Source organism: Ambystoma mexicanum, chromosome 5p, assembly GCF_040938575.1.
Source record: "Ambystoma mexicanum isolate Mex_15411 chromosome 5p, UKY_AmexF1_1, whole genome shotgun sequence".
Taxonomy (NCBI): Eukaryota; Metazoa; Chordata; class Amphibia; order Caudata; family Ambystomatidae; genus Ambystoma; species Ambystoma mexicanum.
The window spans coordinates 121223431-121243144 of record NC_090930.1 but is presented as its reverse complement, the minus strand read 5'-3'; the positions used below and the strand labels follow the sequence as shown (position 1 = coordinate 121243144).

The 19714-nt window shown below is 46.0% G+C and overlaps 1 protein-coding gene across 1 annotated transcript in view; it reads left to right on the top strand.

Annotated features, from left to right (window-relative positions):
• AR (androgen receptor) overlaps window positions 1-19714 on the top strand; it is a 1337360-nt gene that overhangs the window by 1129860 nt on the left and 187786 nt on the right. Inside the window, exon 7 of the mRNA XM_069612517.1 lies at window positions 691-848. Coding sequence (XP_069468618.1) covers window positions 691-848 — 158 coding nt within the window. The remainder of the gene's footprint in view (window positions 1-690; window positions 849-19714) is intronic.

The following is a 19714-nucleotide window of genomic DNA, read 5'->3' as shown; positions in this document are numbered from 1 at the left end:
AAGGGCTTGACTTCCTCTGCAAGGAGTGGTGTTTGTCGATGTGGAACCCTTGGGACATGATCCAAGAGGTGAGCTCAGGTGTGAGGCCCTCAGTGTTCATGGTTGATAGCCAGGTGTGTATGCCTGGGTGTTTGATGATGTTGGTGAGGAATAGGAATTCGGCCTTGGAGGGGTTGAGCTTAAAAGCTAGCAGCCACACATATGAGAAAGCATAAAAAAGATATAATTTCTGAAAGATTGTGTTTATTTGTTTTTCTTTTTAAACAACAGACTGTTCTGTTTATTTGTCTAAAATAGTATTCTGTCCACCTGAGGGGATGGTGCCACAAGCATGTGATTATGAATCAGACGTCTGTAACCTGCGGTTCTCTTGATGTTATGGACTATGGCTCCCATTTTACTGCACCATGGACAATGTGAATGATGGAAGTGGTAGTCCAAAACATCTGGAAAGCCAAACGTTGCAAACCCATTATATATAGAGTACAGAAGAAATTGTATTGGGCAGTAATAGTTTCATGTAATAAGTCATTGTCTGGTTTTCTAGCTTTATTTTATTTTAAGTTTACGTATTCTTAAATTAGGTCATTGTGTGAGGACATAATCAGTGAGCAATGAATTAATGATTGATTAGCTCCCTACTCCAGTATCTACCTAACAAAAGTTTTCACCCATTGTTTTTCTTTTTAGTTCCGGTGGAAGGTCTAAAGAATCAGAAGTGCTTTGATGAACTAAGATTGAACTACATAAAGGAACTTGACCGGGTTATTGCCTGCAAGAGGGTCAATCCAGCCTCCAGTTCCCGTCGCTTCTACCAGTTAACAAAGCTGTTGGATTCGGTACAGCCGGTAAGAGGGGTACAATGTTTTTTTGGTTAATCATAATCAAGATGAGAGTAAGTTTATATTACTAACATCATGGTGTCGCAGGCAGCACATATGTCGTGCTCAGAGATGTGATATCCTAAGCAAATAATGTTGTCACTGCGCCTCAGACATCCTTGAAATAGATGAAACACCAGTGACATTCACTATATTAAAAAATAGAATGTTTACAATTTGTGAGTATAGTATTGGGATTCTTTTATTTTTCATTGAATTTATCAATTTTTCGCTATAACCTCAAATGAAACAATAGTACAGTATGTGTGTAAAGAAATATGTGCATTTGGAGTACTAATTCCTTTCCCTAACCATTTTCTAATAAGAGAGTTGATATTTAATATAAAAAGCAGTACTTCACATACATAAGAATGGTAGTTGTCTGAGCTGCAAGGCATACATTAGTTTTCTGAAACTGATTAGCAGAGTTTGTTAATTACATTTTTCTTAATTAGCAAACAAACCCATTTGATTAGCAATTTTGTACTGTTTTTAATGTCACCAGAAGATACTTGTACCCAAGATATAAAATAAGCAATAATACAGAAGTTTTGTTTTTTATACAGCTGAAGTAAGACACAAGTGAGATACGTCACGCCTTGCAAATTCTTTCTGTAAAAAAAACCACAAACCCACTTTAGTTTGGCACACTGTTGCGGCCCAGAGGCCAGCCATGCACAGTGAAACTTTTATTTGACATTTACTTCAAACAAAGTAAAATTTAAATAAAAGTTTCCAACATCCCCTGCAAATGGTATTGGCCCTTCTTAAAATCTACTGGACTATGCGAGTGGGCGAAAATACTTTGCAAGCCCTGTATGAGTGTAAAAAGGTTAGCTGCATGAATGGACACAAATAAATAGACATGATAAAAAGGCTCTTAAAACTGTTTGGCCAGCTCTCACTACTGCAAGTACAAATATATAATGCAATCATAATCATAGAGCAAAGTGAGCTCTGGAGGCGAGCTACAGTGTACAGTTTTGCAGTAGGTCTGTAGATGTACGGACTGGCTGAAACTATTGATCGCTACTTAAAGCTAACTTGATATTTACTTAGTGTATTCATTATGTAAAGGACTAAGCAGAGTGAATGGCATAGCAGGCAGAGAACTGGTCAAACTAGGCAGAATATTGTAGTTTGCAGCCATCTCTCTTTCAGGGTAGTGGGTATAAACCAACATAGTAAGATAGAATGTCAAGGAGTATGGGATCAGCTCATGGATTAAGCACTAGTTGCAAGCTGTATGTAACCAGCAGACCACAGGACTAGGTTTGCCATCAAAGCATGTGGCCGAGTGGTCATGTACATTTTCCAAAGTGTCCACTCGTCAGTATGATGCATCTTCCCCAACAAAATGAAATCTAGTTGACACTGAGATTTGGATACACTTCACTGTAAAGCATGGAGATAATGCAGTGTTTTACAGTAGCAATACTGTAATTATGCATTATGTAACCTATTACATTTTTAGAAAAGGAATTAAAAGCCGTTTTTTAACAATATAACAAACACATACTCATCTTTGGCGGGCAGGATACAGTTAGTTTAATAACTGTACTATCCTGATTATTTCTGGTTTGCAATTATTTGAAAAATGAAAATAAAATGTGCGTAGCACCCCCCACAGGCCTTTTGGCACATGAGTGAAGAGGGTGTTTACTGCTGCACTCTCTCTTCAAAAGACCCTTTGAACTTGCAGTGAACCGAGAAAATAGGGTGGAGGGAGCTCTGAAGGCAAGAAAGGAATGCAGGATGAGTTGTGCTTTCATTGAACAGGGAAACTTAAATAACTAACTTTGCTGCACAAGTGCCAGTTTAATTAGCAAACCTACAGAATTGCATAGCAAATTGCTCTGCGACACTGCTTATTTTATGCCTTGAGCTGTAAGACTAGAACATCAGTACCTACCATACACAACTGAAATATTTGTATAAAGCATTTATAAGAAACATTGTCAATGTAAGATTACCGTCTGTCCAGAGTTAATGACTTAGGAAATCAATGATAGTGAGGAAAAAGACAGATAATTTACCAGAAGAATAAACTGCAATAGTCCATGCACAATCCTTAATAATGTTTGTACATTACGAAAGAGTGGATTAAACAAAGTTATTCTAAAGAGTAGGTTAATGTGTATCTCTAATGTGTGAAAAATTAACAAAATAACAAAAAACAAGCTTTGGCAATGTAAACAGTTTGGGAATTTGTGGTGGCATGGGATAGGCATTAGCCAGGGAGTGCCACAAGCTACCTGTCCTTAGGATGGAAGCGGCCAAACAGTTTTATGATTACATGGGCATATGGTAGCAGTGTCTAGCAAAGGCCTATCTAATACCTATCCACAAGCCAACGCTGTTGGCTTTGCCAATGCTTGTTTTTAAAAGGACTTCAGAGGAAGTGACATATGTGAGGATTCACATTCTGTTTATATTTTAAGTGGCACACTTGGACATTTGTATTACTCCAATAGCACATTCGCAGCTGCAATGAATCCATTAACACTCACAAGTCTGATTTAAAAGAGCACCGGTAGACGTTTACGGCAAGGTTTGATAGAGATACCGCAAAGAGGTTGCGTTTGGGCAGAGATGGGTGTGTAGTGGTTAGGAATTGCCATAGGGATTACCATGGCACTTGGCAGTCAATGGATGGGGAAGTATCACTTGCAAACTGTGTGTCCCCCTACTCAGATTTCATCTCCCTCCTTTGTCTACTCTTGATACAATAGTTTCAACTATGCCAGTTTTGGATCTCAGACAGTTTAACAAAATGATGAAGGAAGAGAAGTCGGAAGTGGTGCTTCTGATGAAGTCCATGGCAGGATAGCAATGGAAGAGAAAGTAATTTATTAATTTGCGCCATCCCAACATCTACATTCAGCTATTGACAGGCAGTGTTGAGAAAATGGATCTTAGCCCTTGTGTCTCCCTTTATCAATTTATGGTCCAGAAAAAGACATATATTAATATAAAAATCCATTGGGTAAGTACCACATAACATTTTAATCCTGTGTTTGAGTGTATGAGCTCGATCACTTGTGTTTGAGCATGATACAAATAAAATATCATTAAGTGGGAGAACCACATAGACACAGAACACAAGTTCTAAGGTCAAAACAGATTTAATCGACACACAAAGGTTCTCCTCAGGGTCAAACCCAAGCTCAAAATAGAAAGATTGTAGCCTAGCCCCTGACCCTTGCCTTGTGCAAAGCGCGTCCTCTCGTTCGTTCCTGATCTGACTCACTAGAGCAGCGCAAGAAATCTGATGTTCTTTTAGCACCACAAAATATCTCTCCACCTCCTCCTATTTTCCATTACCACCTTCCCTAAATCTATCTCCACCTCCTCCTGATGTTCTTCTACCACCTCCTCTAAATCCCTCTCCACCTCCTCCAATTTTTGTCTCCACATGTCCTGTTGTTCCTGTAGCACTACTTCATTGCTCATCTCCCGCTCTATTTTCAAACTTCTCCAACCTCCTCCTCCATGCTCCTTCCACTCTCTCTGACCACCTCTAGCCCTATATAGCCCTTAGACCCATCACCTCAGTTGGGATTTGGTGATAGCTTGCACCTCTGGAGGAGGATGTGTGTGTATGTATGTGCCTCTGATTGGCTGAGGTTAATTGTTTCGACACAGTGTGGTTTGGGGCTTTGATGTTGGGCCAACCCTTTTGACGGCTGACGGGCCATTTTGGATTCTTTTTCCCTTTCTTGCAGTGTCTCAGGGTGCCCATAGTGGCCCCCTAGTGACTAAGCATTGTGAGCGTTTGCTAGTGTTTTACTGGGTGAGCGCACTTCAGGGATGTCCTGCCGTTTCCTTGCTGGAGCCCTCTGGGCTCAAGCTGCATGGAAATGCTCATTGTGTCAGTGATCACGGAGGGTGTGCTGTGCGTGTATTCCAGGATAGTGCTGATGGCTCTCAGGGCCTGCTCGTTTTGCTCCACAAGATCCAGAGAAAAATGTAATGTGTTTCTGATGTCCGAACGCTTGGAATGTAGTGTGCCTCCGATATCTGAGAGGTATTCATGAAGAGATTTGATTCCTTTGCTAGGTGTTTTTTCCTGCCCACAGTGTTAAATTCTGTTAATGCTGCAGTGTCCCAGAGCTCTCTTTGGGCTAGGAATTTAGAGAATGCTCCCTTTTGGGCACGGGGAGAGGATTCTGTAGCTGGATCTATATGGTTCCTATTTCTTCGAGTGGGAGAAGTCGTTCTTAAGGGAACCACTCACTTAACTGTTTCGATGTGGCTGTCCACTGCCCTAAGAAAGAGACTAATTGGGGTTGACGGGACCTCTCCCATAACACTCACAGGTACATCATTTGCTAGCCTGGGGAGGTATCTGGCTGCCTGGGTCATCCCGTAGATGTTCCCAGTGCGAGGCAGGGCACTTAAACAGTGTTCGTTCAAGTACATTATGGTGGACATTTTTCTTACGACTGTTTCATAGTTGTCGGCGCCCTGTTTTCAGTGGTATTACCTCTGGTTGTATTAGGTGCGGTATTAGCACCGAGAAATGCCCCATTGGACCCAATGAGGTTTACTGTTAACGTCCAACCTGTGATCTGGCGGCAATACCACCGGACCAGTGGACGCTAACGCTATTACAGTTGGCCGATACTACAGCCGGGATACCGGCCGACTAGTAATGAGACCCAGTTAGTTTTTATAGAGGGAGTAGGAACCGGGGGCAATGCTTGCCAGTGAGTTTAGCAGGCTGGCATGCAATGGGAAGTCGGCCCAGCGGTACATTTTGGACATAGCAAGAATTTCATTGTACAGTTCCTTCAACCACAGCAGTTCACATGGAATGTCCAAAGAGAATGGATACTTCATTTTCACCCGGGAACGTCAGATTGGTCAATCCCAATCCGCCTTTCACAGGCCCGAATGATGGTAGCCATTTTGGAACCTGTTTTCCATGGCCTCCATCAGCCGAAAAGGGACATAGTCCCTTTTCCATTTCAATGGCTGCAGCCATTTTTGTTGATTATTTTTTTTTTCTTTCCAATTGGAAATGTGCTCCCGCCGCGCACATCTCCTGTACAAAGTGGAAAAAACGAAAACTATCCACACCTGGGAAATCGCAGGGTGTGAATAGCTTTCATGACCCGGTGAGGGGCGCGAACATGGTGTTTAACGTCACGTAACTCAGGTTGGCGGGCCGTTAAACGCCATGTCTGCCCGCCAGCCGGTGCGTAAAAACTACATAAATCTGATTTTTTGATGGGTTTCCCATACCAGGCTGGGTATCCGAGGCAGAATAACATGATGTAGCCGTTTTTCCCAAACATCTTATTGGTTGAGATCATTCAGGGAAAGGCATTGAGCTAAGCTTCCAAAGGTTATCTTATATTTGTTTACCGGTTGGTGTCTTCATGGGAGTCTTGGCGACATTCTTACATTTTTCGGTCCCTTCTAAAGCAGGAATTTGTTTCCATGTTTGGCATTGCTTTTGCTGTATTGTTTGGAAGACTTCTATTAAGGTCCCCCACCCTCTGTTGCAGGCCTCACACAGAGGAAGATGATAAGGAAAAGATGACACATGCAAGTGTTTGACAGATCATCTTTATTTGACTTCCTCTTACCACGTCCACTTAGGGGTCCAGGGTTAAAGCCCTCTCTTGATACACCAGAACCACCAACCAGGCTGCTTACCTCTTCACTCGCCAACTACCACTCATGGAACTCTCTGCACACGAGAGCCCATCAACATTACACCAGTGACATCATTATGACCTTACTCCTTGGCCACTTCCCACTACAGCTTCCAATGTACGGATCATAACCGTAAATGTGTATATATTTCCTCTGGGCGGGGAATGAAGTAGATGATGATTGGACAATTATAGGCAGGTCCTACTGACATTCCTACTGAGGCTTATTCACCTGATATATCATTCACAAGCTTGTGTCTAATGCTTCCGTACTGTTATGATTCACGTGAAATATGTGACAGGAGGAAAAACATAAAAGGACCACAACACCTATATCATACTGTATCTGGGATTTGGGGTTTCTCATAATGCAGTTAAGGATGCACCTTAATGCAAAATAGGACATTGATGCTGTGGCCTGGCTTTCAGCCAATTGAGCGACACCATCCACAACAATGAACAAGGAAAGGTGAAAGAAAGGTTGATTAGGAGGGGGGAGTCCATCTATGGTATACATCATAAATAGGGTGACTAAAGTACCACTAGATATAACTGTGAGATGTGACACAGGATGGAAAGTCTTAATAACAACCAACCACATGATAGACAGACATAAGGAAGGCACATTTGTCAAAAAGGGAAAATCAGCATGGAACTATGCCATCATTACTGGAGTTGACCAAGGGAAATGGCGTTTTTCATCAGAGGCACACCTATTCAGCTCTACATAGGTAAGTGTTGATGAAGACACATCATTTTAGGATGGAAGTCCACTCAAAGATCTTAGACTTATATAATGCATCTGACCTGTTTAGATGAATGTAGACAGAGCTGTGAAGCATAAATATAAATATATGCAGATATACAGACCATGGAAGATGCTGCAAACATTCAATACAGATAAGCATAAGATAATGTGCGTGTTCTTGTTGCTATCCGCATAGATGGCATGCCTCTGCATTTACAGCAAAGCCATTGTGCACACACGGAGGGTAGACTTCTTACAGATTGGGTGAAGGCAGAGGCAACAAGCTTACTACTGAACCCAAAGCACAATGGAAATAGGACCTTAATGGACATCTTTCCTCTGTATTCAGTCTTCCAGTTGTGGATGAGTGAGACAAATCAAACACTACCTGCACCAGTAGCATCTAATACCATCAGACAAATTGTCTAGGTGTGTCACAAACTGGCATTTGTCTGGGCTGCCAATATCAACCCTTACAGCCAACGCTTGTGAGAATGGAAATTTGCTTGCTTGTAAAGAAGGAAGCCTGTTCAAAATACTTCTTACTATTGACAAGTCTAGAGATTAGAGGCTCATCTTGGATTTGCGGTGCCAAAACAAATGCATAAAGAATGAATCCCAAGTATACAAATGCAGCATTTTATTGCAACATTGGATGTGAAAAATGTCTTTCTCAATTGAAGCGGTGCCTTAAATTCAAGGTCAGCATCCATCATCATTATCTAGCCCTCAGTCTGCCTCAAGCTTACACCTAGGATATTTACAAAATGGATGCCAGTTGAAGCGCACCTTCGAAGACAAGGTAGAAACTCCTGTCCCTAACCAGACAATAGGCTAGGACCCTCCAGACTACAAAAATCCCAATGACATGACTGAGGCTATCCATCAATGTCCTGAAATTGGCCTTAGTTTTATGAAAACGGGATATGTTTCCTGGGGTCTAGCTTCTGCACACCAAACTTTCTAGTATGCCGTTTGTAAAGGCTAAACTTTGCAAACACTTTCTCCAAAACATCAGCATGTAAGCAGGCGAACTACTGTCTAGATGTTTAGAACAGAGATCCATACACAAAGCTGTTAAAACACCAAGTATTTTTGAAAACACATGTCATTAACTTTACTGAATTTTCTTAGAGATGAGAAGTCAAAAGAAAAATCACAGAACACTACACTACATTGCTATGAAAACAAAAAAAGACAAAACTCAGAACAGCTCCTTGTTGTTTTTGGTTAAGCCATCAAAGTGAGATCCTTATCCAAATGGGGAATCTCTGAATAACAGCATTTGAAGAACCATCATGTTCTAAGAGACGAATGGCAGCAAAGGTGGCATTGGTAGCGGGAATCCCACAGCAGGTAATAACCTAAGTGGCGAGATGGAGAACACTGCATAACTTTGCAAAACACATATGCTTATTGTCATGGGTGGCAACCACAGAAACACACAACATCACGCTTAACTGTTAGACACTTTACTGAAAGCAGCATAAAACATGGGTTTGATGATGGATAAAGTGGTAGGGGTGACTCAAAGGGAGAGAATTCTAATTAAAGGGCAAAGCCTGTGATGTAGTACCTAGTCTAAAGGACCTGAGGTCAATTGTTCACTAATATTAACATTATTCATTCAGGACTTGTGGTCTAAAGTCCATGCCTATTGTAAAAAAGGAAAAAGGTTCCCAGGCACCCATCCAGAATAGTGTTCAGCCAAACTCAACGCAAATTTGAGTGGAGTGTTGCTTCATAATTTTGTGTCCAAACTGTGGTTGTCATGCTGGCTTGTCCTGGCATTAGCATCATCTGGTGAGGTGATGGCCTCATGCAAATACCACAAATGTCCTTACAATTCCTTGTCATTACTGTGATCTGTGTTTTTCAAAATGTTTAGGTAACCTCTCCACCCCCACAACTTGGTTGTTCAAAAGAGAATATATTAGACCTCAACCTAAGATCTTGTCTTTAGCAAGTCTTCCTTTTATTTGAGCTAGTGTTCTTACTATATCCAGAAGTAATCTGTACTGTTCTTCCAGTTAGCTTTATCAGATTCTCTCTTCACTTAATTTAAGGCTTGTTCCTTCCATATGTATGCCAGTTAGGAGTCTGTGAGCTCTGGGCCACTGGTCTCTAAAGCTTACGTGACTGCTAGTCCTAGCCTCCCTCCAGCTATATCTTTACTAGACTAGCTTTCCCTTCTTCTTAAACCAGCTTTCTAAGGGGCCTTCTTGGCCTGGATGTAGCACAATTGCACCATCCGAAGGTTGCAGAACTACTATCAACTGCGTCGCTTCATTTTGTATGCTCTGCTCAACTCGCTGTCCTTGGACCGCTGTCCTATCTCCTGTTTCGTCACCCACCCATTGATGTGGGCTCTATCTGCCTGTGAATGGGCAGAGTTAGTACATCCGCTTTTTTGATGTGTGAATGTTTCTCAAGCTGCCTTATATGTCTTGATTGGGCCTTACAAGCTAGTTCCATATACTCCCCATCTACTTCCATATTTACTTAATATATCACTGCCTCACCAGGGATTACTTCCATGTGTTCCCTATTTCTTTCAGCACTGTTGTTCTCATTTGCAAAATGAGGCACTGCTTCACAGGGTGAAGTCTCAAGGATGAACTGCCATCTTGGAGTCGGTTAGACCTAAGATTGCCTCTGCACGGTTGTGTGCTGGCTCTCAGAGTCTTGATAATGTGCCTCAGATCCTGGCAGAATGAAGTATTTGTGGTTTTCAAACAACAAAGCCCCTCTTCACTGTCTCGATCCACAAGCATGTGTTCACAAGCTGTCTCATGATTCACTTTGCAGATTTCTTGCTTAGATCTGGACGCAAAGCCATGCTCTGCAGTGAGTTCTCCATCCCAGTACGTGAATCGCCAATGACCCATTCATAGATCATGTCCAACACCCAGGGTTTCTTGTGCAGGGGCTGGTCTTTCAATAGGGTCTAGTGAGGTAGGTTCAGATCGTAGCTTTCCACAGAGATTGTGTGTCCTGCCGGGACCCTCTGACACCCAGGACCCGCTAAACGAAGCGGTCAAACAGGTGACTTCGGCCCACACCCCTATTACTTTCCTGTGACTCCCCATAGATTGTTCTGGCTCAGATATAGGAAGTTGAGTTAGGCATCTATATTTGGTTACAACTTCTCCTCCAATAGTTTAACAGAAAAAACATGTAATTGGAGGCTCACAAAGCAGCACTTTATTCAGGGGTTGATATCTTTGTTACATGCTAGCCAGGTCAGGTGCGCATGATTGGTGAGTAGTCAGAACTTTGATTACACAGTATTTAAATGATTTAATGTCCCATTTAATAGACAAGCTTTCAAGCTCTATAACAGCATAGATGTTTTACCTGGGGGATTGTTTCTGGCTGACATATTAGACAATATCACTACCACCCCTAGTTTGGAAGCCTCTGTGTATAGTATCAACACCTTAGTGATATTGAGCATGCAAAGTAGTGGGGGTTTGCATCCGGTATCTTTGAGTGGTTGAAAGGATGTCATTTCTGGGGTTGTGTTCTGGGGTCTAACACATCAGGCATATATATGATATAATTTGGTCAAAGGGGTCTGCTTTCTCAACTGGGTAAGTATTGGGTCTGTTATTAATCAACTGGACCCCAACATTGCTAATTTAATCTCTTGTCTATCGATCCAGCCCGACATCCACTCAATGGTTGCTAGCACGCTTTCACTTAGGAACTATCAGCCTGCATATGCCTTTATGCATCAGCATCCTTATATTCATGTGTACATGGGCCAAACTTTCTGCTGGGGTGACTATATCCACAACACCATAGAGATGCAACCCTGCTGCCACTGAGGTAGACCAAAATGGTCGTTTACCATGCAAGGATAGTGGGTCTACTAGAGGAGGGGTACCAGTAGTATCAGGGTGAACTATGTTGGGTTCTGTTGGATCCCATTTCTAACACCATTTGTCATGTCTCACAACCACAGAAACGTGCAATGCCAAGGTTATCTTTAGACCCTTTATTGAATGTTGTATAAAGTAAAGCATTAATGGGATAATGGCCCACAAGGTATTGGTAACTCAAAGGGAGTAAAACAGTGCATGGACTTAATGCAAATACAATTTATGGTTACCTAGGCTAAAGAAACGGAGGTCCAAAGAACTGATTGAACCCCTATTCCCACAAATTACAAAGTACCACTGCACTACCTCCATGTGTGTGTGTGTCTTTTCACAAGTGGTCCCAGATTTCAGCTGACATGTCCCTCTCTTTAGCCTTCGGGGACCTCCATGTTCTGTTGGTTGTTGGGCCCAGTTCATGAAGCGCCATTTACCAATGCAGCTGCTGTGCTGTGTCCAACTCTTTGGGTTTCATATTATGGGCTTGTTCTCATTACTTATTGGTATGAACTCATTTCTTTCACTAGGGGCTAGTGGGATAAAGATAGTGTTCCTTCTTCCCAAAGGGGAGCCACCCTCCTTGGAACTAGGGGGGTGAGCCTACTATCCCATATGCTCCCTAGGGAACACGGAAAGCGGGATCCCACTGGGGGTAACCAAATCCCTCCTTTGGGGACATGCAATGCCCTAAGAACAACAACATTCCCCACTTCCTTTTCTCACACTCCAACGTGTTTGTAGGGTATATGAGAACTGACTCAGACCAGTATATACAGTGTCCCTTTAAGGTGAGAGGCTTTGTTTCCGATCTGGAAATGCTGCCACTAAAAAGCTAGATGGAACCACGCAACATAAGCGGCGCGAAGCTGGGAAACAGGCTGCAGCGCTGACAACTGCAGAGTCCCCAAGCAGAGCAGGACCGCGCTGAGGCTGAGAGCACCACTGAGGGCAAAAGAAGTGTGGGGAATCCATGAATATGCCTGACTCCTTGAGGGGCTAATCGAGAAGCGACAAGGGCAAGAGACGCCCAGAGTCTGAGAGGGGCTAAATGAGAATCCACAAGAGAGTCCACAAGGGGCTAACCAATAAATTACAAATCGCATGACTACAACCCGCAAGGGGCTAATCGAGGAGCAACAGGGACGATAATTTCCAACAGTCTACGAGGGTGAAATATGGAACTCCCAGGGCGAGAGAAGCCCATAGGCCACGAGAGGCCATCAGGAAAATCACAAGGGCTGTCGACGCCCAGAGCCTGTGAAGGGCTAACCGAGCAACCACAGAGGTGAAATACTCCCAGAGCCAATGAGGGGCGGATGGAGAAACCGCAAGGGCTGCTAACACTGCAAGCCTGCGAAGGGCTACCCAAAGAAGTACAAGAGCAAGAGACGCCCTCAGCCTGCAATGCGCTAACCCAGGAACTGCATGGACGTGAGACATCCGTATCCTGCTAGGGGCTAGAAGGCACTGAGCTAGAGAAGCCCATTGCCTAACCGAGGCAGAAGATCTGGAAGTTGTCATTCCAAGCAGCTCAGTCCCATTTCTGTTTTCCCTGGAGAGGGGATAAGCTCTCGCAGAAACTTTAAGGAATTAACTGTTTTGTAAAAATGTTCGTTAAAAGACTGTTTCTTTTCTTTTGAACTTTGGGAGGCATTGTGCTTCATTTGAAGAAACCCCATTCGCGAACTATCCAAAAACGTATGCACCAAAAAGGAGAGCTCAGAAACCAGCCTCCATTGAGTTCCCAGGGTGGAGTAGACCTGCACTATGCTTACATTTAGGGTTTATTTCTATCTTTCTTTATAGTAGAATAGGTTAAATGGTAAATTAGTTTTGGATTGGGTCGGTGGGCTTTAGTAGTTTCTTGTCATTCTGGCCAGCATCTGTTGTTTTTTTAACTTTGACATAGAAAACATATTTCAGTCATAGGGAACAGAGAAGATTTTGCTTTATGCTTACCAATAAAACATTACCTACAAACATCTCCTTGTGTCCTCGTCCTAATTCTGGCTTACCACAATCCTTCTCCATGAAGGCCTGGAGGAGCTTTGGGTTTCCAACCTGTTACTACCTCCAGGGCTTGCATCACAGAACAGGTTGCTCCCATAGACTCAAGTTCCTCAGCCTTCTGTCACATTAGTCATACATGTGACTTTGATACACTATATATTGATGCTAGAGACGAGTATAGAGTAAGGCTGGCTACACACAAGCTTTTTTAATAATTAACCAGGTAAGCAAATGTTAACCTTTTCTCTCCTGCCTGCAATATAAGTACTTCTATGTCCTGTCCCCTTTCCTCCATCCTGTATTAGTGTCCCTCGCGAGAGACGGGAAAAGAATCTCTTTTGCACCAGAAAGACATTTCCCCTTTCAATTTACTGGTGCGCAGGGCGTGGCCTCCCTTAACCCCGCCCATCAGCACCACTCTTCAGTCCCCTTTTCTGCGTTGACCGGAGCAGACTGCTCCACCAGCCCTCTGGGTGAGGCCTAGCCTTGTAATTCCACACGCTTTCCCCGGTATCTTATCTTATCTTTCTTTTTCTATTCCAGACTTGGGAACACCGTCCACCGGTGCGCTAGCTCTGTCCCCAGCACATGTCGGCCAGACAGGCTTTAGCAGGTGTACATCGTGCAATGGTTCCTTCCCTGCAGCAAATCCCCACGCACTCTATCTCCGATGCCTTGGTGAGGACCATGGTTGGGACGGATTCTCCTCGTGCAACTCACTCATACCCAGGTCGCGTAAGCATCGGTTCCAGCCTTAGAACATCAACGACTACGTCCGGAGGAAGACACAGAAGGTATGTGCATTATTCTCCAAGGCACCCTGCAGAGATGACTCCTTCCCGGGGAAGCCCTCTGACGGGAGGGGTCAGTCTGGCCCTCGCACCGGCTCAGGGAGCACCGAGGCTCATGCAGTTAACGCCCTCATGGCCGAGGGGTCCAAGGGCCCTACTAGTCCTGCAGCTGAGGGGCCTGTGTGCTCTACTACCACCGGGACCCGTCGCGAGGGGCATCGCCCTGATGCCAGGTCATTACCCGAGAGGGTGCCTTCACGCAGGTCCCGCACTACGAGTCGACTCACAGCCTACCAGGTGTACATCTGAGTTGTAGGGCGGTTCAGAGCCGGTGCAGTCAAGCATACAGGCCGAGCCCGGGAACACACTGGCTACAGGTCACGTACTCATGGAACGGACAAAATGGCTGTGTCTCCAGACAAAATAGCTGCCAGACCTGAGCAGCAAAGGCAGGAAGGATCGCCGGTGGGTGCGGAGGCCCGTCAGCTGACCAACAAAGGAGAGGTTTTGCTCCTAGGACAGACAGGGTACCACTGACCCCCGTCACATGGTCCATGTCTTATCCCAACATCCTTCTGTGTGAGTACAATTTACCCATGTACGGACAGGAGTTGGGGAGACAGCTGGCCGATTTGCCCCCGCGCAACACCACTCACAGCCAGCCTGCGAGAACAGATTTTTTGACAAATCATGTCACTCATGCGGTCCCATCAAATGGGCTCAATTGTCAGGGGCATTATTAAGGGCATGTTTCCTCCGGCGCAACCCACGACAACGCAGCCCATGCCCATGCCTCCTCCTCCTTTGCAGTAGCCCAGTACTGAGGATCCAGCAACCCCGGTTGGGGACCCCAGGCCAAGATTCCTGCCACAGAGAAAACCCAAAGGTGACTGGTGCCACCTCCTCCGGGGACAGAGGTCCAGCAGGACACTGACTAAGAGCTAGATACACCCTCCTCAGTAAAAGCCTTCCATGACAAGATTGCCTGCCTGTCAGAATACCTGGGTATCCCAGAGCCACAGAAGGAGCTCCCGGAAGCAGGAGTTCTGGCGTAGGTCCTGAGCATCAGGGCAGTGGCGAAGTGGGGCAACCACCATCAAAAAGATGTGGAAGCTTTGGCCAAAAAGGGCTGGCTCATGCCCCACTCCATGCAACCCATCAACAAAAAGCTGGATGCTAGGTTCAGGCAAACCGAGGGGGACAGCATAATACCCTATACGCACCCGCAGCCTCTGTCATCAGTAATCGCTGCAGCATCCATATAGGCGAAGCCCCGGGCTTCGTCTTCCAATTCCGCCACGACAGCCCAACAAGGAAGAAAAGACCTTCGAATCCTAAGGCAAATTCAATTCAAATGCCGGGCTGCACCTCAGGCAGGCTGACGCAGACGCCATCCTCGCTGAGGCTAATCAACACCTGTGGAAGGAGATCGCAGACTAACTGCCTGACATCCCTAAGGACAAGCAAGCCTCTTCCAAAGCGGGCCTAGCTGAGGCCAAACTCGTGGCTCAGGACATCCTGGAGCTGTCTGTAGGCCACATAGATTCGGCCAACAGGGAAATCTGTCTCGCAACAGACATGAGGCGTATGGCCAGGCTCAAAGCTACCAGGTTCAACCCGGATGTGCAGGATAGAATCTTGGACTTTCCGTTCGAGGGGAGTGATCTCTTCCACTCCTCCACTGATGAGGCGCTCAATAAGAAGACCACCAGCTCTCAAACTGCGAAGTCTCTGGCCATTTTTACCAAACCGGCACCTAAACTGTTCTCATAGTCCCGATCAGACAAGGGGCGTTCAATTGGCAGCTTTTGCGGGTTCCATGACCGCAAAGCCAGACAGCGGGATAGGTCTCCCAGTCAGCACTAGAGAAAACACTACAAGGCATCTCCTCTTCATCAACCTCTGACCAGAAGAAACAATGACGATGTGTCTCAGGTCCACAGCACCCCAGTTGGGGGCAGGCTGGCACTGCACAGTCAGGCTTGGTGGGCGAGGTGTGCGGACGTCTGGGTCATTTCAGTGGTGTCTTGGGACTTCCAGCTACCTCTTCCTTCCCCACCTCCGTCTTCCCCTCCCCGCCCACAGATCGGCACACCATCTCAGCTAGCAGAAATTCTCTCCCTTGTAGAGAACGAAGCGGTAGAGCAGGGTGGATCTTTTACTCCTGCATCTTGCTATCCAGAAGTTGAACCATTCAGACCTGTGAGTGGTGTTGGATCTGTCTTCCCTGAATCTTTACCTACCCTTACGTAAGTTCAAGATGAGGATGCCAGCGCTCACTCCCGAGTCACTTTGTGGGGGAGACTGGATGTGCTCCCTGGACCAGAAGGACGTGTTTCTCCACGTTCCCATTGTGCTGCCTCACTGTGCCTGCCTCAGGTTCCAGATTATGGGCCTGCATTTTCAGTACAAGGTTCTGCACTTTGGGCTAAACTCAGCTCTGAGAGTCTTCACATGGCTAATGAATGCAATAATGGCTCTCCTCAGGTCGGACTGGCTGCCCGTGTACCCATACATTGTTGAATGACTAGTCAGGGGTACTTCCCCGGAGCAGGTTCGGGACTCATCGCACAGGCTCATTTCTACCCTATTCGACCTAGGTTTCTCGATCAACTACCAAAAGTCTCAGCTCAATCCTACGCAGACGCTAGTGTTTCTGGGTCTGGTGTGGGGGACACAGCAGCAGAGGGTTTTCCTCACAGGGGACAAGGTGTCAGTGATTTGAGCGGCAGTCTCCCACATCCGCAGCAGGTGAACCACCACAGCCTCGTGGTATCAACACCTTATGGGCGTACTAGCCGCATGTTTCCTTGCTGTCCCGTATACCAGGCTCAGCATGAGGAGGCTCAAGTTGCATTTCACTGATTATTGGGATCTGGAATCAGGTCATCAGGTCCATCCCACAACACCTGGACCACAACCTCAGATGGTGGCATGAGGAAAAGAATATTCTGGTGGGCAGACCCTTCCGTCCACCCCCATAGAGGTCATCATTACCACAGACTCCACACTCCAGGGTAGGGAGCCACCCAGGGAGCACACTCAGTGCACAATGTCTGGACCCTAATCGACCAGCAGAATCACATCAACTGGCTGGAGCTTATGGCTATACAGTTGGTACTCTGGACTTTTCAACCGGCCATCAAGGGCAGTTCAGTGTGCATCCAGACAGACAACATGACCTGCATGTTCTATATGAACAAACAGGGGTGCACAAGATCCCCACAACTGTGCACGTTGACCCTGGAGGTCTGGGAATGGGCCATCAGCCAGGGAGTGTGGCTCTCGGCAGATCACCTTCCGGAAGAATTCAACATGGAAGCAGACAGGCGCAGTTGCCTTTCCGCCGACAATTACGAGTGGCAACTGAACGGGAGAGCCCTCCAGGAAGTGTTCAGCAGATGGGGGTGCCCAACAACAGACCTGTTTGTGACAGCCCAAAATGGGAGGTGTAAACAATTGCGTCCTGGGGAGGAAGGGGATGCAACTCTCTAGGGGACACACTCCAAATACCCTGGGACTGGATTTGGGCATATGCATTCCCACCCACACTGCTCGTGCGCAACGTAGTCAGGAAGATCTGGAACTCCAAGAACCTCAGGATTATCCTCTTGGCACCTCGCAGGCCAGCGCGGCCCTGGTTCTCGGACCTGCGGCAGATGTCACTGCAGCTGGAAATTCTACTCCCCATCGGGAAGGACCCTCTACTAGCACAGCAGGGAGGCACAATGCTACACCCCTCTGCAGAGAGGCTAGCCCTAGTGCCAGGGTTCCTAAGCAGCTAGCTCTCCAGCACCTACAGCTGTCCAGCGACAATCTGGGAACCATTTGAAATGCCAGTCAGGCTACACGCAATCAGTACAAAGGTGAATGGACAAGATTCTGCATTTGGGATTAGGAACATGGGGTGAACCCGTTGGCATACACCCTTGACCAAGTCTTCTCATTCTCGGCCTATCTCACCAGGTCTGGAGTCCAGGTGGATACCTGCAGAACGTACCTACCCGCAATCGGTGCATATCGGAACTCTGACTCTCTTGTCTTTTCTTCGGCCAGTCCCATTTTATAGAGACACCTGACGGGGTTGACCAGGCTGTACCCCGTCCCGGTCAAGCGCCCCTGCGTCCCGTTTGAACCTGAATGTAGTCCTTAGCGCTTTAGCGCACATACCATTTGAACCGATGGCCACGGCACTCTAAAGACAGCCCTTTTGGTTGGGTTTACATCTGAGTCGAGAAGGTCGAAAAGGGGTTTAGTGAAGATATTGTAGAGTGAGGGAGATACACAGGAACCTTGGGGAACGATGCATGGTATGGGGATTGGTGGGGCATTGGCGGTGTCCTAGAAGACTCATGAACCTTTTTTTCAGGATGGAGGCTATCCATGAGGTTGCTTCGAGGGAAAGGTTGGCTGAGGCTGTGAGGTGGTGGCATAGTATGGTGTGGTCTGCCAAGTCAAAAGCTGCTAAGGCCAGGAGGAGGAGAGCAGGCTTGCCTTCCTCTTTGAATGAGTCAAGTTGGATTTTAAGGTCTAAGAGATCTGACTCTGTTCCGTGACCTGGGTGAAAGACAGATTGTCGCATACCTAGGATGTGATATCTTTTTAGATAGGACTGTATTTGTAAGTAAGCTGACTCTGTTCCGTGACCTGGGTGAAAGACAGATTGTCGCATACCTAGGATGTGATATGTTTCTAGATAGGACTGTATTTGTAAGTATGCTGCTCTGTCAAGAATCCTTAGCAGGAATGGAACTGTGGGGTTTGGTCTGGAATTGTTAGGCGCAAGGGGGTCCAGGGAGGTTTTATTAGCAGTTGGAGTACCCATGATTCTTTTAGGTTGGCTGGGACTAGGCTGGATGAGAAGGAGGAGTTGATAAACCTCAAGAATGGGACTACTGTTTCCGTGCGTTCTTTGATTATCGTGGCTGGGAATATATCCCCTTATATATCCCCTTTGCATTTGGAAGGTATTAAGTTTTTGAGGATATTTGCCACTTCTACTTCAGGTACTTGCCTGAAGTTAAATGATGGGGTGGAATGAATTATCACTGGGCTGTCCAGCATGTGGGAAGGATTCATTGATGGCTGTTTCTTTTCAATTTTCTGTTGCAGGGAGATTATTTCTGCTCGTGTGGCATTCTGGATGCTAATCTCGTCCCTGGAGATGGTGCTTGGAGATGGGGCTGGGGTTTCAAGGTCTCTGAGGATTTTAATTAGCTCATGTGAGTTGGAGCTGCCAATGGCTATCCTCGCGTTGTATACTGCTGCTTTAGCTTTTATGATAGTGAAAGGAAGCGCCCCCAATTCAGCACGATCCTCCCCGCAATGAGAGACAATAAGGGACTCTCCCGTAGTGGGAATAAGACCAAGACAGAGTGCGGGTGAGCGTAAGTGGGAGTTTATCCAAGGATAAGGCATGCAAAGAACTCTGCAACCTACGAGAGCGCTCTGCCTGACAATAGCAAAGACAGGCGTATTTCTAATACAAAAAACGTCATCAACACCTAAACACTATAGGGGGCACAAGTCAATTGGGATTGGGTGGTGTCGACTAACTATAAGTGTTGCTGGCGCGGGGTTGGTCTTGGCGGGACGACGTCACTGGTCAGCCTCGTGGGTTGGGTTGGGCCTGGCAGGCCGGCTTGAGGTCATCCATGCGGTGTTGATGTGCTGGGGCAGCCTGTGACAATAACGAATACCTTTCCTGTCTCATTTGCCCTAGGCCATGCACACTACAGTT